Genomic DNA, 21,603 nt, shown 5'->3' on the forward strand with positions numbered 1-21,603 from the left:
ATGGGTTCATGCTCTCAGGCAGTGGCTGTGGGATGGTTCATGCTCTCAGGCAGTGGCTGTGGGATGGTTGGTGCTCTCAGGCAGAGACTGTGGGATGGGTTCATGCTCTCAGGCAGTGGCTGTGGGATGGGTTCATGCTCTCAGGCAGAGGCTGTGGGATGGTTGGTGCTCTCAGGCAGAGGCTGTGGGATGGGTTCATGCTCTCAGGCAGTGGCTGTGGGATGGGTTCATGCTCTCAGGCAGAGGCTGTGGGATGGGTTCATGCTCTCAGGCAGTGGCTGTGGGATGGGTTCATGCTCTCAGGCAGAGGCTGTGGGATGGTTGGTGCTCTCAGGCAGAGGCAGTGGGGAGCAGGCAGGCAGGACGGCGCTGTGCCTCTCGGCGCAGTTCCTGCAGCCAGTGGTGCCTGCCGTGCGCGGGGCACCCAGGGGCTGAGTGTGGAACAAGTGCTGCCTCAGTAGCTGCTTCTGAGCCTTTGGGCGTTTTCCCTAAGTCTTTGATTCTACGACATCTGTCTGTTTTGACTGCATCAGAGCCGTCATCCTTCCTAAAACGCCTGTGCATCTGTAGGCTCCTCTTTCCATTGCTACTTTTGACTGGGTTTAAGTCTGATCAGCTGGGGAGAAGACATCCAAAGGAAGTAACATTACGTAAGACACCAGAGTATCCTTGGGGACAGGACTCTTAAAAACATATCAAACAAGCAAAAGCTTCAGAGTTCACATGCAGATGATTCTGGAAGCAGTCACACTATTTTCATGCCACTGTTCACTTAGCTATGGAACAGGATGATGGCGACAACTTCTGAGGCATACGGTATTTGAAAACTTTTATTTGCTAAAATCTCATTTAGATCAATGGCATTTAATAAACTAAAATAGCCCCACAACCCCAGAAGTCACAAAAAACAAAAGAATCCCTCATGGGAATTTTGAGTCATATTTAGCTATGGCCACTATTTGAGCCCATCTACAAAAGAATTTTGCTTATTCCAAAGTGTTTGTGACCCCTCTAGAGCATGAAGGAGTGCTAATAGTTCTCCCAATTTTGGGAGCATCTTAGGATATTTTATTATGTTAGTGTCAGTATTTCACTGAGATTAGGACTTCCACACGGCAGAGTGGATGCCGAGAGGGAGCTTTATTCATTGGAGTGCAGTGAGACACAGCACTCTATGCTTCCTGCTTCTTTTGAAGGATTCTTTCTTATAAAAATAAGAGTTTGCCTCTCTTTATTATATTAAACTATTACCTACAGGCCATTTTGTCTGGACAATTTTGCAGCATTTATTTTCATCTCTGTCCCAGCCATTAGAAATCTGATTTGTCAAAGATACTTGTAAACTACAGTAACTTTTTGACTGGGTGATCAGTGCTAAGGACCTTGAAAAATTGGCAGAAGTTTTCACCCTGTGAAAACATTACGATACATAAAGCAAATTGATAAATACCATTTAATAGAATACAGGCTCTAGGATTTAATGCTTTAACACATAGCAGTAACAGATCATTCCAGGTATGGAACATCATATTTCAAAAGTCATACAGTTAGTGCTGTAAATTGAAGGATTATATGAAATGTGATTGATTCTTATACCTTTATGTCATAAAAAGTAGCTTCAGTTATGTGGGGTTCTGGAATAAGTAAAGTGAGAGGTTATGAGAAAAAGTCAGCCCTTTAAGTTGCAGACAAAGAGCTTCTACTACCAATATAGTATTACATCATCAAAATATTTCACAGACACTCAGAAATAAGCTGTACTTCTGTATGTCAGTGAAGCAGCAAATTGAATTCTCATAATATGTTTTGAAAATGAGTCTTGTTAGGTTTGATGAGGTGGAAAACGTACTGAGATCACTGGTTTGTTCCAATACATTCAGTACGCTTTTCTTGGATGTTTGCCATGGCTAATCTTTTTAATGGCAGTGTAGCTTGTAAACCCATTTGGTAGAGAGCTGTATGTCTCTGTTTCAGAGTATCACACCAAACAGGATGGTAAATAAGTTTCTCTTCAAGCATGCAAACCCTTTTTTTACAATACTAGAAATTTTATTTTAAGACACATATCAGAAAAACCTCAGTATTTCCTTTATTAATTCAGTGAGGAGCAGAATAAAATGCAAATGTCATTTCAAATACTCTCACACATACATATGTAGATGTTTGGGGGTTTTAAGAGTTTTATCAAGGGCAGACTTCAGTTAATTCAGGCCCAGTATTCAAGAAGTTGAGCCTGTCACAAACCCTCTGGATTTCTCCAAAACCCCTTCTTAGCTACTCCCACGTGCCATTTTGGAAATGGTCTAGGAAAACAGTGGGCCTTACAGTGTGGTGAGCCATCATCGAATGCAAAGTTCTGTCTTAGTAAACTGATGAGAAGATTTGGATGAAACATGAAAAATTCTGGTCTCAGCTTATTGAGGTGGAGCCAGAGGTTGCCCTTCAGGTGCTTCAGATGATAGCCCATGGGCTCACACTGGTGTGTTACCTTTAGTTATATTCTGTAGATTAAAATAAACACTTCCTGTTGCCTTTTAAACCTAAGTTAGGATGCACTGGCGATGTCATAGCATTTTTATGATGGCCCCAGAGTGTAACTACCATTTAATCTGCTTCTATTTGAGATGTCTTTACAAAATAATATACTTTTCCTTAACACAATTTCATAGGTATGGGATCTTATGTAGTCAGCATCACTTTCTTTAAACCACATTCCTGATTCCTTGGTTCTGAAGAAATCTCCTGCAAACCCTGCTGTCTTGTCCTGTCTTCCTTTCTGTCACCCTTAAAGAATCCATACAGGAGAGGTTTGTGTACTGCTGCAGTGGTCCCAGCACTCTGAACTCTGTTTTCTGTTAAATTATTCATGGATAAGTCCTCTTGAGAGAATCCTGTGAAGAAATCACATAAGATGAACTTTTTTTCCCTAGATTTCATTTTTCAACTTCTGCATGTACATTTTCTGTAGTCTCTTGTCTAATTTCAAGTTATTGTTGAACTGATTTTTTGTACTTCACACAGATGAACAGTTTGCTGTTTTTAAACACTCTCACAAAAGCACAAGGTAGGAGGTGAGAGTTTTTAAACTGTGTATGTCTTAACTTCTTAACCATACGGTAGAGTTGTAGATCTGAGATGTAGAAAAAGGGCACATGAAAAGAAAGAGGGGGGAGAAAAAAAAAAGGGTCTGGAAGAGCTGCTTTTTAACAGTGACATTTTGTAAGTAATATGGCCCTTTGAGCCAGAGGTTTCAGACTGCTTTGCCAAGAGTCATTGATGGTTGTGGATGGGATTTGTTTGCAGTTATCCCTACAGCGAGGACTCTAGCCAGGGAAGGCAATACATGAACACGAGATGTCCAGCCTGGTGCGACAGAATCCTGATGTCCCACTCAGCCAAGGAGCTCATTCTGAAAGTAAGTACAGACCTGCAGCCCCCTGGTGCCTCCACACTGCATTATCTGCACCAAAGGCAGGTATGGCTGGAAGACTCTGCCCTTGAGTTTGCCAAACTGGAGACAGCACACCATGGTAGTAAATGGAGGGGTGTGCCTCCAGTGCTTTGCACCCAAGAAGGGGGATTTGTCCCCATAAACCTGCTGACAGTGACTAAAAGATGAGCTTTCACAAGCACTTCTTTTGGTATTTGAGCTGCAGGATGCACAGCGCTGGGAGACTGACTGCTTGCTTTAAAGAGAGTAACAGAAAATAAAAAAGCCCCTATAAAAACCCTAAGAAAAGTCTCCGTTAGTCCCCCAGCCCAGTCCACCCTACAGTGACATAAGCAGCAATATTGCCCCTACCAAGGATTCAGCAGGGATGCAAACAGGAGCAGGTACAAGTGGCTACTGGCTGAGGAGTCACACAATTGAGAGAAAAGCCTGTACAGCAACAGCTGCAGGCACCTGACTTACCAGAGTGGTAGATTTCCTAAGGTACTCCCAAGAATATGACAAATCCTACATAGGCCAAATCTATTCAGGCTGTCCCCTGAATGAGGATGGTCTCCAGCAGGTAGGCTCCTAACTTTGGTACACCAACTAGGTGCCTAAATTTAGACAAGCCGTTGAGGCTTTACAGATAAGCTTGTGCAATGTTTTTAGAACATACAATTCTTCTTGGGATTTAGTGTTTGTAGATAGGGTTAGGGTTAGTTGGTGATGTTCTGTCCAAGGTTAAATGATCTAAATATGGTTCAGGAGCCTTGCAGTTTTCTTTCCTGTCATTTGCTCTCTCCTTCTTGTTGCACTCTGCCCTCCTTCTTTTCTTGGGAGCACTGGACTGGGTCAGCTGGTTACCTGTGCCAGCTTCCACTGCCTCTGTCCCCGTGTGTGTGCTCCAGGCACCTAGACCCCCATCCTGCTGACGCTGGTTGCCAGCTGCTCTAGAGGGCCAAGACCAGATCAGGAAATGGGGATGTGGTAGGAGATCTCTCCCACTTCTCTCTGTTCTGAGCTGGCCAGCTGCAGCAGCCATGGGTGGCTGCATAAATGGGTGTGCTGCAGTGAGGTTGTCTTGGCTGACCAGACTGTATGACTCTAACAGACTTACTGAACCTAAAATTGCCAGAAGTCATGTGTCTGTCTGTGTGCTCCTATATAATTAATGCAGTTTAGTGGGAGTGAATCACAGAAAATAATCTTCTAAGTAAATCAATGTTCTATAGCTTCTTAGCTTTTTTTTTCCCAGTTTAAATTAATTACACCCTTGAAACTTGCTCTCCTGAAGTTTATAACCTTCTTTTTCTCTCTCATCGGGGTTATTTATCTCGTGATTAGACTGTTTGCTTTGCAGTATATAACTCACTGAAAGGCTGGGAACGTGTTTTCCACAGCTGCTCGAATTTCAAGTCAATGCACTTCCTCACATGTTTTAATGTGTAAAAAGTGTCTGCGTGACATCATGAAATTTCACCCAAAATTTTAGACAATGCATGTACTGCAGTATTCAGTAAAAAAATGTGAAGCCTAAGGGCAATACAGGCTTTATAGTCAAATAGTAATGTCAAAATCAGTGTTTTTTATTTTCGTTACACAAAAGTGTCATGTGAAAAAGTGAGACTTTACCCAAAATGTTACCGATAGTGCTTGGCGACCATGAAATTCCTAAAGAACAAAGGATTAAAACCATGAAAAGAGTGGCCAATGAGGGAGGATTTTTTTTTAAAGCTTTGAATAAGGAGATAAATGTGTACACAAAAGCTTGAAGAGTGTAAACAGTACAGAGGGAAAGGAATTCTTTCTGATTATCTAGAGGGCTATAACTTGGATATAATGGGAGAAAATTCAACAAGGGAAAACAAAGTTACAGTGCTGAAGAAGTTTGTAACTGTGAGGTCAGTTAGAATTTCCAGTCTCCGTGTAACAGAAACTTCATCAGTTGGATCCTTCAAAGCTCACCTTTAAAAGTGCACATAACTCTGTCTCTGGAGCTTTGCATTTGCAAATTGTGGTTGGGCAGTCTGGGACATCTCCAGAAGCTCGTATGCAAAGTGACGGGTGCTGCTGAGGCCAGACTGGGCTTTGACTCAGGAGTCTGTAACCAACATAGGAGCTTGCTTATCCCGCCCAAAGCCAAACCAGCCTTCTGGCCCATAACACCTAGTGAAAATAGCTACTAGAAAATAATGCCAAACTGACAGAGGAAAGGGCAAAACCACAGGTTTCTGTGGTTCTATGCAAGAAGCAGTGTTGGCCTTGACTGAGAATTTACTCCACTGCAGAGACCTATACCTTAAAGCTTTGAAAGGAACTCTGTAGAAAGTAAAAGAAAATTTTAATTAACTGATTACACTGTAACAAATCCTTACAATAAGAATGTATATGAACTTTTAAAGAATTTTTTTCAATTATGACTATCTATTGAATATTCTTATTCGGCTAATTATTTTGCTGTATTACTTTTTCTTATAAGCAATTAAAGAGTATATTTTTCTGCCTAGGCAATTCTGTATTTTATTTTAAACAAAAATTGTAGCTAATCTGCATTTAAATCCTAAGGTAAAGAAAGGATAGGGTGCACAAATTGCCACTGTACAGTGTTCAGCTACACAGTAGGCATTACAGATTGTACTGACATGGGGCTGTAAACAGCTTTCATGCAACATCATCTATCATGCCATGGTCGGTTACCTCACCATCATGTTATTTTATGCTTCCTGAGCCCTAAACCACCAAAGGTTGCCCACTGCTCGGGAGCTGCGCTGATGCCTGATCGCATGAAGTAATGAATGCTCAGCCAAGTGTATATTGTTTCTGCTTGTGCACTGCTGTAATTTGTTTATCTGTCTAAAGATTATGCAGTTGAAAATCCACAATTTTATGCTGCCTTTGTAAATTATCAAGTCGCTTTTGATGAATGTATCCCCACTTCCGATGCTGGTGGCATTATGATCTTGAAATATTGGAAAGTGCTCATGCATACAATGCAGAAGGTTATGTTTTTATATTTTTGGCAGACAACCGTGCTGTAAAGTAAATCTGACCTTAAGCTTCCTTACTGCATTAAAGATAATTCAGTTTTAACTTTATAGTCCTAAATGCTACTGTTTATATAAAGTTATTGCCCAGTCAAACTTGACTGATTACAGATGAGAAAGTCTTGGCTGTTTCCTACAAAATAAATTAGTATCGCCAACTAGTTTAAAGCACATCTACGATTGCATTAGAGACTTGAGAGTGTGCAGATTACAGATTTAATTAGCTTATAGAAATTGTTTAGCACAATAAGAAATTTTGTATGGCAATGTATTTGTATTTATTCCTGAAGTACTGTGCTAAAGACTCAAAATAGCTCCTCCAAATCACGTTTATTGCAAACAGCAGAAAGATGAGTACATTTTATTATTCATTAAGATAAAAATGCTAAAGAAGTCAGTGTATAAGGGTAAAGTTCAACATGGAACAAAATGAAAGCAATTCATAATGGAGACCAGAGGAATGTCATCCGTCATTTGCTGCTTTTCTTAAAATCCCTGAATGCTTTTTTTCAGATGAAGAAATTTGTCTCAGAGAAATGGTTAAAGATTATGCTCATAACCTGAAAATAATCATTCATCTCTCTGAACATTTAAAATCCCCTATATGATGAAATCAAGTGCTGTTATAAGGCAACATGGATTGCATTTAATTCAAAGAACATTTGTCTCACCTAATTCAATAAAAATTGTGTTGTTCTTAAAAAAGGACTGGCCAAATGTGCCTGCTGCATTTTGCAGCAGAAGCCTGGAATGCAACTACGAGTCGCTCATTTCACTTAGTGCAGCATTAGCCACGAATATTTCCCTAGGTCCCATCAGCAGGGAGGAGGCATCAAGATCTCGGGGGGTTTTTTTATGCAGGCAAAATGCACAAATTACTGCAAGCAGTACTGGGCATAAAAGTTCATTTTACACATTCTTTCTCTGGAGAAGCCAAGCCAAAATGTGTTAATATCACCTCATTCAGAAATTAGCTTCACCTATTTGCACAATATTTCCAGTGTTCCTTTCTGTGTGTGTAATCTGGAGAATTCTTGGACTGACTAGTGTTTTGTTGTTTTCTGGGTTTTTTTTAAACTAGGCAGAAAATGATGAGAAGATAGTAATATATGACCACATTGGGCCAAATGTCTGCATGGGGGATCACAAGGTAATTAAATTAAACATTTGAGTCTTTTATCTTCTAATTTTTTCATTAGGAATGAGAATGTATGCACTAGGTTCTACTAATTGTAAGTCAGCTATGTCTGTGTCCTATTTTTAAGTAATACCTTGAAAATGTTTCAAAGTTGAATTCAGCTGCAGTCAGTCTGTCTATCAGTCAGTCTGTCTATCAGAATGGCTGCTTGTACGAAATCAAAGAACAGGATGGGTGCTAGAATGAAAGCAGGATATGATGCAAGCGAAGAGGAGCAGCCATGTGTTCACTTAAAGCTCTTCTAGCAGAACACAAGTGATTCCATTGGGTTATCAACTATGCTTTCAAAGCATAGCTTCAGCTAGATTGATGCATAGGTGCTTATTGGTAAAAGAATATATTGGCAGTTCCATATTCAAACAACAAGTGATAAAAAGAATATAGAAAAAGGATAAAGAATTATAAATAAATAAATACCAGTTGAATTAGTAAAATACCTGAATTCTATGGTCTTCTTTGTTGAAGATACCAGATGGAAATCTAAATTTGAAATACAATAAAACAGAGTATTTGCTTTCTTTGAAAAAAGCCAGTTGAGGAGTAGGAGGTAACCTCTGAAAGCCTATCTAAAACCAGCACTGAGGCTCTTGAATGATAATTCAGAGGGATAGTGGGCAATTGTATGTGTGGATGCATGTGTACTTGCAAATCTGAACTCACAAATGCATACCCCTATCTAATTCCATGGTCAGAGTTCTTGTGAGACAGAGAATTGTTTTCTAAGGAAAAATACACTTAGGGCATTTGGTCCAGAATCATCCAAAATTTTAAAACAGAGCAACTTACTAATTTATCCAGTAAACAAAAAGCTCTGGGTCAGCCAGTTCAGAAACAGCAGTTTTTGTTTCCTTCATCACGAAAGTGGTGCAGCACTGTTACAAAAGGGAGTTGCGTATGGGACCTGAGCCTCTTCCCACAGAAATCTGTGGAAATTTTTCCTTTAGGTTTCTGTGGGAACAGAAATCTGTGAGGAGATTATGTTGTTCCCTTATGCATTTTGTAATTAGATTAATTCAAAAACTTGTTGCAATATTTTGTTTCCAGTCATAGAGAATTTTTTGTTGCATTTATTACTGACTGTAAAGGAAAAAAAAAACAAAACACATATGTTTCAAACATGTAACTTCTATTTTTCCCTAACTTGCTGCAGCCTGTGTTCCTGTCCTTTCGAATAGCTGCTGGGGCAGGTAAACCTATTGCAAATGTGCACAAGTGTTGTGTCGTGCAGTGATGTGGTGGTAAATATCATCTTTTTTCTTTACGTTTCTATTACATTTTCTACATCATTTCCCCTGTGTTTATCTTTCTTTTTAAAAAAATGCCAATTCTGCAACAGGAAAAAGATGCCTACAAAGTGAGAAGATTTTCCGTGAAACCACACTGTAGCCAGGAGGGAAGGCAGCACACTGAAATCTGTAATCCTAACAGCTGTATTGATAAATCCAGTCCTGAGTGCCACATTTTTAGACTGCTGATCGTACACTATGCTTCAGCATCTGGACTCTGTTCAAGAGACGCCTCACATACCTCACTGTCTTGTATGTTCATGTGACATCAAGTAGAAATGTGGAATTATTTTTTATATATATGTCACAGTTCTGTTGCCAAAACTCTAAATAGACAGCAGAGATGTTATGTATTCTAGATTTCACAACTTTCAACTTTTAATAAGTGTTTGTCAATGTGGAAAAGCTATTTCAGCATATTATAAAGTTTTAAAGGTATCATACCCATTATATATCTTTACCACTTTGGGATTTTGTACATTGGATTGTATAGATAGAGATATTGATGGTTTTAAATGGTATTTTCTTTTTTGACCAAGGCTTATGGTTTGTGTTTTAGTATTTTGGTTTTCATTTTTTAATTTTTTTTCTCATTTTATTTACTATACTGCCATGTTACATGGTTTTTGAATCACACAGCAGCTGCTTTCTATACATACATATATATGTGTGTGTATATATATGTATGTATGTGTATATATACACAGATATATAAATAATTTATAAACCTGACCAAAACTTACGCTAAATATACTTTCCAATATGAATGCTTGAGAGTGCCATATCAGCAGTAAGTATTGGAGTCTTAGCAGGTTTAGTTAAGTGTACATCAACAACCAACATTTATATAATAAATAATATATAGCAGTGCCATCCTCGATACAGATATATAGCATACTATATAGCACATATATTAGCAGTTTCACTTTGTTACTCCTATAATCTCTTCTTTCTATGTAATATTAAGGATTGAATGTGAAGTTCTTAGCTAGGTTTGGGTGTAACTTTCCAGAATTTTGTAAACTGTTTTTGTCCGTCTTTTGTTACTGTTTTATGGTGCCATATTCTATATTGAAACAATAACAACACGGGAGAAGAAAATAATAGTCTGCTTCAAGTAGCAACTGTATTGGACACAGACTGTATTTATACAGTATTAAAGAAAAAAAAAACCACAACCATCAACCCAACTGTAAATTTTCCTGGTTAGTAGCTCAGTGCAGCCTACAATATAGTCTTGTTACAGAAATTTTCCTCCCACCACTAAATACAACATTAAAAGGTGATTAGGGAGTCTGTTGATGAAACACAAATGTATGTTTTATTGATTTAATTTAGAACACTACAGAGTTCATGGACTGCGCGATGGCATTAGATTGATGCTTGATTTTGGTATAAATCACTACCATTGGAAATGATTTGATGTCCGCTTGCAGAGTTTTCTCAACAGTACAGCCCAGTTTATAGCAAGTATTGTTGCCCAAAGGGTGTCTGCAGCTCTGTATTGTTACTGTGCCATGTTGCATTATAACCACACAGTAATTCTATTTAAGCGAACTCAAATAACTCTGAAGGCCTTTAGAAATGAGTACTCTGGTTCTCAAGCAATAAAACTAATCATGGTGAACATGGCTGTGTCTGCCCCTTTAATTTGGTGATTACAGGGAAATTACTAAATTGTTACATTTCTTACTGAGATACCTTTGACTCCGCCAAGCAACAAGGATATTTTTCACATTAAAACTTCTGCGATAGGATGCAGTTCTGGTGTTAATCAAAACACAATACAAACCGAGTAAAAGCCCCTGAGGAGCAGGTACGGGAGCCCTGATGAGAGGAGGGTGATGCAGCTTTACGAGCCATTCACAAGATGCTAGTCCTCCGCAGGTCAGTAAATGTGCCACCATAAACTCCTTCGTGATTATCCCAAGTTCCAGAAGAAACCTCTCCAGCCTTTTCCAGCGGGGACCGGGACGCCGAGTACAGATGACCTCGCTGTAGCCTCCAACCGCGGGCCGTCCGGGGCCCGAACCTCCTCGGGGGTGCAGTGTGCTCCGGTTACCTGCCGGGGTTAGCTACTGAGAATGCCCCGGAATTGAACCCTCAGACATTCATGAAACGCAACTTTGGCATTTTAACAGCCCCGGAGGCGAATCCGGAGGCGCGGGGTGAGCCGAGCCGGGCCGATGCTAGCGGACACCTCGCCGCAGCCCCGGGACAGCCGAGGAGCGAGGGGCTCTGGCCCAGGATGGGGACGGGTCCTGTCAGCTCGCCCTCGGCCCGGGGCCGTGTCTCCGGGCTGTCAGTCCTGCGGTGTGTCGGAGCCCCCTTCTCCCATAACGCCCCCTCATTTCGTTTAAGAACTTTGGGTTCGGGGAATGACTAGCCCCGAGCGCAGGTGCTTTTATGCAGACACTTCCCCTCAGGAGCCCGAACACCGGCCGGTCTCAGCGTGCTCACAGCCGGGCGAAGACTAGACCCTAAATTCTATTTACTCCCTCTGTAATCGCGGCTTAACTGGGCGCGGCCCCGGTCAGTGAGTAGGGACTTGCGGGGCTCCACACCCTCCCCGGGACACGGAGCTGCCCTGGCAGGAGCGAAGGGAATCAGTCACAGAGAGTGGGGACGCCGGGGCCTCCAGGGGGAGAGGTCCGGGCCCCTTTCCGCAGCAGAACCGCGCCGACGCGGGCCCGTGCCGTGCCGTGCCGTGCCGTGCCGCGGTGGGTGACGGCGCCGTGCGGGGCTCGGTACCGGGGGAGGCCCGGGCGCTGCGGAAGGTGGCTGCAGAACGGGGGGCCTGCGCTGCTGGGTCCCGCACGGGCCGCGGGCTGCTAGTCAGGGGCAGCAGGAGAGCCTGCGGTGCAGCCGCTCCCGGCCTTTGCTCGGGCTGCGAAGCCATAGCTGAGACACGGGGAAAAGAGACGCTCTCGTTCCTTTAAAAAAAATTTTAAAAAGCAGCCAAAAAAAAAAATCTTAACAACGCGGGAGGCTCACACCCACCCGAACTCGCGTGTGCCGAGGGGTAAATGTGGAGTCTCGGGCGGCTGAGAGCGCCTTGGCAGCCGCGGAGCCCCACGGAGCCCGGTTCGGGCACGGGCTGCGGCCGCAGGTGTGCGGCCGAAGCACGGCCTGGAAGCCCGGCGGGAAGGCACAGGAGGGTGATGGAGCTCGCAGGCCGCCGCGGCGGATCTCAACAACTTCGCCCCCGGGTTTTTACAGAGGCCGGTACTCAGGCAGCGCAATGGGCTGTGTCCCGGCCCCTATCTCCCCTCTCCGGAGCAGACCCCATCACCCGCCCGAAGCCGACGAGATGCTGCATGGGTAGTTGGGGCAGCACGTTCAGCGTCGGGTCTCTCTCCTCTCCGGGGCTGACGGGCAGTCCCACAGCGCGGGCCCGCACGCAGCAGTGACCGCGGCCCCAGCCCTGCCAAGGGGGCCGGGGCTCTCTCGGCTCAGCCCGCCGGACGCAGCCGCTCCTTCTCCCTTGAGGAGCAGCATCGGGCACCCTGCAGAAGCTCTGGTGTCCCCGGCCCCTGGCACAGAAATGCGGGAAGAAACTCACTAAAGGAGGTTGTTAAATAATTTATTGATTTATACAAAGTCTTTCCAACACGTGTGGAGACATTCTAATGTAAAATCGCGTCCATTTTCCTCTCGTGCTTTTTTTGGGCATTGGTTTGTTTTTTTGGTATTATTAAGCATAAAATCCAGAGGCAGGAGAAATGCAACTGCCAAAACACTGAGGGACGGAGTGAAAGAAAACTGCCGTTTTTACACTAGAAATATACATCACAAAATCTGAAATTTACTATTTACAAAGTGGCTGAGCTCGGACTTGGGAACCATAGAAAACATAACAAAACCTGATTGTTAGGAGCAGGAAATTAACAGGAAGGCTAAAGGAAAGAGGGGGAAACCTTACAGGGACACAAAACCCAAAAAGTTGAAAAATTTTCTCTGAAATTTACATCAATGGGAAAGAAAATAAATTCATAACTTATTCTGTAAAAAATATATACATTTCACATACATTTTAGGCTGTACAACACACCACTTCAAACACCCAGTTACACTCACCCCTGCCACGCTGCCCAGTGCGGCCGTCGGCCCTGCGCCCTCACAGCGTATCCGAGCTGGTGCTGCAGGGGCTGACGAGGGACAGGTTTGCGGATTTGTGCTTTTTCAATAGCCTCGTGATTTTTTCATCGTCTGAGTTGGGGTCCAGGGGCTTGTTGTATTCGTCATCGTCCTCATTGTCCGAGCTCTCCTTCAGCTTCTCTGTCTCCGAGTCGTGCTTCTTCTTTGCCGAGGCCATTTCTGCCGCGTGTCTCTTCCGCCACTTGGTCCGTCTGTTCTGGAACCAAACCTGGGCACCGGCACCGGGCACAGCTCAGCCACGGCCTCGGCCCCGCCGCCGCGTCCGCCCCCGCCGACCCCGTCCCATCCGCAACGCCGGGCTGCGGGCACTCGGAGCAGAGCCCGCATCAGGCAGAGCCTCGGACGGCTCCTGGAAAGGGGGCGCCCCGCTGGGGACACCTGCCCGGCTCTGCGGGGCTGCACGACGCTTAAATCAGTCGTTTGTTGAAAACAGAACACAATAGCCAGGAAAAATATGTATTTTTGGCTTACAGTGCACCCCAGCATTCAGATGCACCTGTAGGCTTTGCTAAAAAATTTGCGGGGTTACACAAGGTAAAGTTGTACCACTGGACAAGATCATCGTGGAAAAGTGGCCCTTTAAAAAAATTACCTGCAGGAGACTTTTTGTCGTTGTTATGATGGGGGTTTATATTAAATATAATATGTCTATTTTAAAGCGTCTGCAGCAAACAGAGCTCTAAGCACAAAATAGGTAGAAATTACCCTAAAATCCATCCAAAATCGAAATGTAACTTAAATTCTAACTGACTCCCCCCCCGGAAAAAAAAACTCCCGGCACAATTGCGCGGTGTTCGTGGCTGCTAGTAATTACCGACATGGCAGAAAGCGGCCGCGGCAGGGAGCGGGAGAGGAGGGAGCCCGCAGGACGGACCTACCTTCACCTGGCTCTCAGTCATCCCCAGGGAGTAGGCGAGCCGGGCGCGCTCCGGTCCTGCCAAGTATTTCGTCTGTTCGAAGGTTTTCTCTAAAGCGAATATTTGCTGCCCAGAGAAAGTCGGTCGAGAGTGTTTCTTTTTGCCGTCCTTGTCCAAAACCATCCCCGTCTGAGCTGGAAGCGGAGAAAGAGCTGCGTCAGAGATGAACTCTGCACTGCCCCCGGCCCGTAGCCGGGCCCCGCCAGGCCCTGCGGAGCCGCTTCGGGTGTCCGCCGGCTCTAAAGCAAGGCTCGGTTCGGGACAGACCCGGGACCCTGAAGACCGAGTGACCCGCACCGGGCCTTCCTGCCGCCCGCCCCGTCCGCCGGCTTGGGGCCGCCCCGGCTCTGGATCCCAGGCCGCCTGCTCCCCGCGCCCTGCAAGAACCGGCCGCACTTACCGGGACAGGCGAGCCGAGGATCTCTCCAGGGAGAGCCTTGCACCACTCCCGGCCAGAAAATGGGCGGCCGTCCCGGCAGCTCCGCCAGAGGCTTCGGGTAGCGGGAGACGGCAGCGGGGCTGAAGTACATCCCGGCCGAGGCTGCCAGCCCGTTGATGCGGGGCAGCCCGCCCAGAAGGTTGCTGGCACTGCCCACGGGCCGCCCCAGGATGTCGCTTATTCCGTGCGGTGTCCCCAAGGGGAGCTGCGTGTTGAGTCCGCCCAGGGCCGGTGCCTTGAAACCGGAGGGGTTCTGCAGGGCGTAGGGGAACAGGGAGGTCTTCATCTCGGCCATGTTGTGCAGCGCGGCTAGCGGCGCACTGCTAAGGACGAATGCGCTCTGGCGATTAGCATCCATCTGTCCCACCGCTAACATCTGCGGGCATCAACAAGCGTGGGTCCTTCCCAACCGCGCCGCGGCCGCTCCGCTGGAGACCCTCGCCGGGACCGCGGCCGCGGGCGGGACGGGCTCCTCGCCGCTCGCGGGATCTCAGCGACAGCAAGTGCCGAAGTTTGCTGGGAACAGGAAAATCCCGGCGCTTGCCCGCCCGCTCCCGCGGCGTGCACCTCCTTAGTCCGGGCTGAAGAGCAGCGAAAGCCGAGCCGGGGCAGAGCGGCGAAACAACAGACTGGGAGTCCCGGGAGAAGGAGCCCCCACCGGCGGCGCGTCCCGGCGGACTACGGGCAATGCGCTCCACGCGCGATCCGGCGGGAAGGGGATGCGGGATCGGCAGCTCCACGCGTCGCCCCGGCCGCGTGTCCGGCGGCCGCGGGGACGCTCCGCGCCGCGCCCCGCGCGCAGATAACCGCGCGGGCACCTGCGCGCCCCGCGCCCATTGGGCGGCCACCGCCCCGCGCCGCCAACACCGCCCAATCGGCGGGCGGCGCGCGCCTCCACCCCAATACGTCACAGCCGGACCGAGCCGTGGGAGCGCGCGGGGCTGCACGTGGCCGCGCCGCGCCCGACGGGTCCCCATCGCCCCAGGCCCCCATCGCCCCGGGTCTCACCGCCCCGGGCCCCCATCGCCCCGGGTCTCACCGCCCCGGGCCCCCATCGCTCCGGGTCTCACCGCCCCGGGCCCACATCGCCCCGGGCCCCGCCCCGGCCCCCGGGTCCCCATCGCCCCGGGTCTCACCGCCCCGGGCCCACATCGCCCCGGGTCTCACCGCCCCGGGCCCGCCCGCCCCGGGTCCCCATCGCCCCGGGTCCCCATCGCCCCGGGGTCCCACCGCCCAGGGCCCCACATCGCCCCAGGCCCGCCCGCCCTGGGTCCCACCGCCCGGGCCCGCCCGCCCGGCCCCACCGGGCGCTCTGCTCCCGCCGGCAGCCAGCGGCTACCCCGGAGGCGGCGGCGCCCCCCTCCCCCTTCGCCGCGTCGGGCCCCTCCCGCCGGGCGGGGTCCCGGTGCGGAGACCGCCGGCGCCTCATCGAACAGCCAGGCAATGACCGCGGGGCCCCGGCGGCTGCGCTGCCCCGGAGCACTGAGCGGTAATGCCCGCCCCGATCCTTGTTCTTTCGGGTAATCGGCTCCGTCTTCAGCTGCTCAGCGACCGTTCCCTCGCGTTAGAGCCCAACGTTTTTAAAGTTGCTGTAAAAAATTATCTTACGCCCTGTGAATAACTGTTTAGCTCAACTTTGTTGACTATTCTGAAACCCACTGGCTTCGCAAAGCCTTCCTTCCTTCCTCCCTTCCTCCCTCCCTTCCTCCCGACCCGACGTAGGGGTACAGCCCCTGGTCTTTAAAGGGAGAAAAACTGCTGTTGGATCACCGCGGAACCAAGCTCGTTCGAATAAATAAAATGACCAGAGATATTCCTAATCGAAAGCACAATTCACGGACAAGAAAAGAAGAATTCGGATTTGAGGCTTATACAGAAAATAATTATGGAAACTGGGTTTATAGCATGTTTTCCGCCTTGCAGCTGCTTTCTCCTACAGGTTTGATACTATGTTATCCAAGGAAAACATAAACCACAACAAGCGGGGAACTAAATATTTTCGTAGTGTTCATAAAGTAAACACGAATCAACTTGATTATACCAGAACAATTACTAAAAGCGTGGTCCTTGGGATGTGGTCATGTCTGTCGTCAGAATCGTTTGCAAGTGAACGGGATTTCGTTTAACCTGTAACATGACTGTAATGTCAATGCAGGTCAGCTTTGGGAAGTAATTATTTGGGCTCGTCCATGGTCTTTGTTTTCCGTGGCTGGAGTTACGGGATGTAACAGTCCGTGCGTCTCGTTTTGTGCATTCCTGTAAAAAGCTTTACGTACAAACGTGAGATTTAAAACGACGCTGCGCTAAAGAAGGTTTAATAAACGACTTCGTTGCTTTTCTCTCTGTCTATTGCAAACATCAGCAGCGGAGGGAACAGTCCCGGTGTATCGGGCTTTGTGAGGAGAGCCTCATCAGCTCTGTGCAGGCTCGTTCCCGCGACGCCTGCGTGCGCTGGGAAGGGGCTGGCAATGCCACCTGCTCCCTCCGCCTCCGGCGCGGCCCCACTCACGGCGGCGTTGAAAGCTGCTCCAGGTGGCCGCAGACGGGGCTGATCGGCCCTTCCGGAGAGTCGTGGCTTCAGCCGGGGATCGGAACCACCCGTCCCGGGCAGGCAGGTGCCGGCGCGCAGCCAGCTCGCGGCTCGGCTCGGTCTCTGCCAGCCCATGTCTCTCCGGGGCGTAGGCCGCCGGGTTTGCTCGCGTCCCGCCGGTCTGCCTGCCCCAGTGCGGTGCTGGGGGCCAGCAGCGCCTCGGCCCGCCGGGCCCGCAGATCTTGCGACTCTGAATACCGACCCCGAGGCGCTGAGCGGCTCGGTTCGGCTCGGCTAACGAGAGGGACACCTCCCGCCCAGCCCGGCCGGGGGCCGGGCGCTGATCCAGACACAGGCAGCCGGCAGCCGCTCACCGGGGAGCGGCCGCGCCGAGACGCTGTTTTCTTGCATGGGACCGATGGAACAAGGTAAGCGTGCGGCCTCCGCCATCCACGCTGCGGCCGGGCGAGACCGACCCCCGTCCGCCCTTGACGGGTACCCTCGCCGCCGGTCTGCCATGCCGCCGGTAGCAGAGGGCCGTGGCGGAGCGCAGTGTCCTCCCGCGCGCCTGCCGCCCTCCCCGGGACATCCGAGAGTGTCCGTGTCCGTGTCCCGCCGCCGCCCCGCTCCCGCGCGGTTTCCGCCGCAGTCAGGAGCGCGCAAAACTCGCGGCCTCAAGACCGCGGTAGAGGGTGGCCCTGCGGGTGGCTGCTACCTCGGGACCCTCGCTCATCGGTGTACAGGTCCCGGGGGCAGAGCCAAAGCCTCCCGCTCCATTTAAAGCCGCCCTGGGAGTCCTGTTGTCAGTTTGTATGTTATCAGTGACACTTGTTGCACATTAGTGGTGCGTTTGTCCATTTCACTGACTTTCCTGAAATCTCATACCCTCGTTTGTCCACGTGGAAATATGTCGGGTTTATTCTGTATGTCTGTAGACTCCGTGGAGTGATAAATCTACTTTTGCACCTGTTCTTCCGATGAGGTGTGGCACCGACAGAGGAGACCACGGGCAGGCATCCCTTGGTGTCTCCGCTCCCCACTCGCAGGCTGCTCGCGAATCCTCTTTCCGCCCCGCCGCTCCCTCTGCCCGATGCTGTTGGGTCCCAGGCGCTGCCAGGCTGCTCCGGGGCCAAGGACTCCCCCTTAAGCAAATCCCGTTCCGGGTGCAAACCTCGTTCCCCTCGGAGACGTCGCAGTGGCCGGGCAGTCCTCGGGGAGACTGCACCGGCCGCTAGGCGCGCCCTGGCCCCGGCCCGGGCCCCGGACATCTGACTGCTCGCCCCCGGGCTCGGCGCAGCGCCCGCAATCACGCCCGGCAGCCTCTCGGAGTGGTGGTCTCGGTAAAATAAGTCGGGGATACCGTTCCGAAGAGTCAGCGGCTCATCGGCTGCCAGAGCGCTCGCTTTCTCCGGTGCTTCCTGTGGCCGAGCAGAAGTTACTGATGGAGGGCTTACCCGAGCAGATATAAACCAGCTCGAGGCATTTGTGACGGCCAGTGCGGGCGCGTTCCCGGGTTAGTCCGGCAGCGCTGCAGCTCGTCCCGTCGGGCGGACACGCCACCGGCACTGCTCGTGTCGCCGCTTTCGGAACGTTCATTTCGGCGGAGGAGAGCAGGGCCGGGCCGCGGGCAGCGCCGTCACCTGTCCGGGCCCCCCGCGCCCTGCCCCGCGCCCCGGCGCCCGGCCCGGCCTCCGCCGCCGCCGCGCCCTGCCGGCGCCCCCTGCCGGCGCCGGGCCGCTGCACCGAGCGGGCCCGGCCTCGTCCCCCCCGCCGGGCCCGGCCTCGTCCCCCGCGCCGGGCCCGCTTCCTCCGCTTCTCCCCGTGCCGGATGTGTTGCGGCGGCGGCGGGACGGGGTAAGGCGCCCGGACGGACACCGGCGCCGGGGCTCCGGGGAACTCGCGCGGGTGCCCCGGCGCTGTCCTTGCGCAGTCCCGGCGCCGTGACGCGCCCGCACCGGGCCGCGAGTGGTAAGACCCGCGGCACTGACGCGCTCGGCGCGCGTAGTTTCAGGCAGGGCAAAGCACGAATTCCCACCGTCTGAAGTTAACGATCGTTTTCCTTTGCCCGACATCAGTAACGTTTCTTGCAAATGATGTAGAAACAGAACTGATATCAGTAACATCAAATTCGTCTGAGACTTACGCATTCCAGCATACGAAGAGAGAAGTATTGCAGGAAGTGAACCAGAATTAAATTCTTCAGTACAAATAACTTCAGACAAGTTTTGTTTAACCTGCTTTTTTTGGTGGGTTTTTTTTGGTGTTTGGGGTTTTTTTTTTTGTTTTTGTTGTTATGCATACAGCCAATGTGCCTTTTCTTGTAGCTTCTGTGTGCAGCTGAAAATGTCTGAGACGTTGTAGACTAGAAGAAAATAAGTCACTAATAGATCCCCCCACTGTATTATACATTATTCCAAAGTGCAGCTGTAAAGTCCATGTAGAAACAGAATGATTGAGGAAGCCAGAGCTCAGAGCAGCTCGCCTCACAGGTTTCCTTTCCTGAATTTTTCTGCGGCTAATGGAGGGACCAGTGGAGGACCAAGGGAAATTTTACTGTTGCACGGAGTTACATAGAGCAATAGTAGGAACAAGAGGAAAATCCATGTACTGGCGCTGTGATGATGCTGTCTGCATGTGTTCCTGGCAGTATGGATGCTGCTTCTTCACAGCATATCTAAAAGAGATCCTTGTGTTTAAAAATGAAGGGTATTTTTGCCTAATAATGTAGTCATTAGAAAACAAAGATCATTTTAGACTAAATGATCTCTGTTGAAACATCTGCAGAGGATGATGTATGTTCTGAGAAAGGCCATATTTAATATTTTCCATTATGATCCTTGGTGCAAAAGGTAGGAATCTGCTAATGGTGCAGAGCTGAGTGTTCATAGTCTAGAGCAGGAACAAGAGAAACTGGGTGACCTTGAGAAGAGTGTGACAGAAATGTGAAGAAATGTAAAAATTCTTTTTCTAACTGATGTATTCTTGGGAAGACAGTTAACTTCAGCTACCAGGCACAAAGATGAGACTGCCTTTTAGTGCTTTCTAGAAAGAACAAAAACAAAAGGCTCAGTATGTGTTGTATCTTGTGGCTCTCTAAGGTTTTAATCTCTTTATTGGGGTGGAGGGAAAGCTATATGTATACATCCTTTCAAAATAACTTGTTCCTGCTGAAGACTACAGTAAGATTTTAGAAGTGTCATGAGGAAGTTTTCAGTGCCTCTGTGTGAATTGGTATGCTTTGGATTTTAAGCCACAAGTTTTGAAGCTCTGGCAAACAGGAATTAGGTGTAAGGAAAGTTTCTGATGCTCTAATCACCAATCATTACTGTAAATATTGATGGAAAGTAGCATGAATATAGTTTTATACGTATTTTTAGAGCAAAAAATGAAACAGTATTTTTTGCAGGTGAAACTTCTGAGAGATTTAAGATAAGCAGTTATTAGCATTAGTTTTGTTCTCTCTGTTCTGTATCTTGACAGGCACACTTAACAAGGATATGGTGGGCAGGGTGGGGATGGTTTTTTGGCTTAATGTCCTTAGCAAAATGAAGGGCTTTTCTTACCCTAGTTGATCTAGGAGTCAGTTTATGGTGGACTGAATTTTTGGTGCAGTTTCCAGCAGATCACTGGTATTACTGAGATTCCCAGGACTTTGATTTTTTTCCCCCTCTTTCTGGGGAAACCCTGGTTTACCTGTCCCTTTTCTTCTGCCAGTGGCTTAGATTGTTGTCAGTATTAAGAGCATTGAGCTTTTAGATTGTGTTAAACTTAGTGTCCACCCACCAACCCTCTCTCACTTCCCTTGTTCCTCCAATGCTGTTCTTTTCCTACTTGTCTCCACTCTAATAGTTTGTCCTTTTAATGAGAGAAGGCTACAATTATTCTTTCTAAGTAAGATAAGCCCTTGTGAGCTCTATTTTATCTAACCCGGACTGGGAAGTCATTTGCCCTTATTTGTATTAAACAGATGTATATACTTTACCGCAAGTCATTAGTGCTATAAAGAGATTGCCTTCCTATTGATAGCCTGGATGGGGGAACTCAGAAGTAAATTGCCAACAAATAAAGAGTGTGCTTATAAGCACTATTGATTCTCTATGAGCCACAGAGAATTGTTTTGTTAGTAAAACTCTTCCTGAATATGTGAGAATAAGAAAAAAGACAAGGATTACTGAAAGCAGAGAGGACTGGGGTATGACTTGTGATGAGAACCTTATGTTGTTTTTCTTTGAAGGGTACAGTCTGTAAAGACAGGTGACCAAAATGTGACAGCAATTTTTCTGGCCATCCTCAGCAATCTCAAAGGCAATCCTTAGAAAACTGAAGGGCTAGCCCAGCACTTCATATGGCACATGATTTCAGAGTGATCAGAGAGTTCCCCAAATCATCATGAAAGAAAATAAAAGTATCATTTGCATAGGAAATGAAAGACTGGTGCGATTCAAGTTCCTTTTGTCCTGTCTGGGTTTTGCAACAGTTTGAAAATGCTTCTCTGAGCTGTTTGGGGAATATTTCAACATATGCTGTTAGGCAGCTATTAGGAGCCAATTCAGGAGCAAGTAAGAAGGGGAGCAGTGTGGTTCTGAGCTGTAGGACAG

General features: G+C 48.3%; 2 protein-coding genes across 3 annotated transcripts in view; one reads left to right on the top strand and one right to left on the bottom strand.

The window, feature by feature from the left end:
* The window catches only part of INPP5A (inositol polyphosphate-5-phosphatase A), a 184,530-nt gene extending 173,942 nt beyond the window's left edge, over window positions 1-10,588 (top strand). The window contains exons 13-16 of one of the 2 annotated variants that reach the window (XM_030951774.1): window positions 3,304-3,415; window positions 7,559-7,627; window positions 8,826-8,913; window positions 9,012-10,588. In XM_030951774.1, the coding sequence (XP_030807634.1) occupies window positions 3,304-3,415; window positions 7,559-7,627; window positions 8,826-8,906 (262 nt within the window). In that variant the 3' untranslated portion in view covers window positions 8,907-8,913; window positions 9,012-10,588. The remainder of the gene's footprint in view (window positions 1-3,303; window positions 3,416-7,558; window positions 7,628-8,825; window positions 8,914-9,011) is intronic. The other variant, XM_030951773.1, reaches the window with a different exon arrangement.
* Window positions 10,589-12,536: 1,948 nt separating this feature from the next.
* NKX6-2 (NK6 homeobox 2) lies at window positions 12,537-15,231 on the bottom strand. Its single transcript, XM_030951775.1, has 3 exons — window positions 14,437-15,231; window positions 13,998-14,170; window positions 12,537-13,327 (listed from the first exon to the last, which is right to left on the bottom strand). The coding sequence occupies exons 1-3, from the start codon at window positions 14,849-14,851 to the stop codon at window positions 13,079-13,081; spliced, it is 837 nt and encodes a 278-aa protein (XP_030807635.1). The 5' UTR covers window positions 14,852-15,231; the 3' UTR covers window positions 12,537-13,078.
* Between the last annotated feature and the right edge of the window lie 6,372 nt (window positions 15,232-21,603).

The sequence above is a fragment of the Camarhynchus parvulus genome, chromosome 6 (assembly GCF_901933205.1).
Source record: "Camarhynchus parvulus chromosome 6, STF_HiC, whole genome shotgun sequence".
Taxonomy (NCBI): Eukaryota; Metazoa; Chordata; class Aves; order Passeriformes; family Thraupidae; genus Camarhynchus; species Camarhynchus parvulus.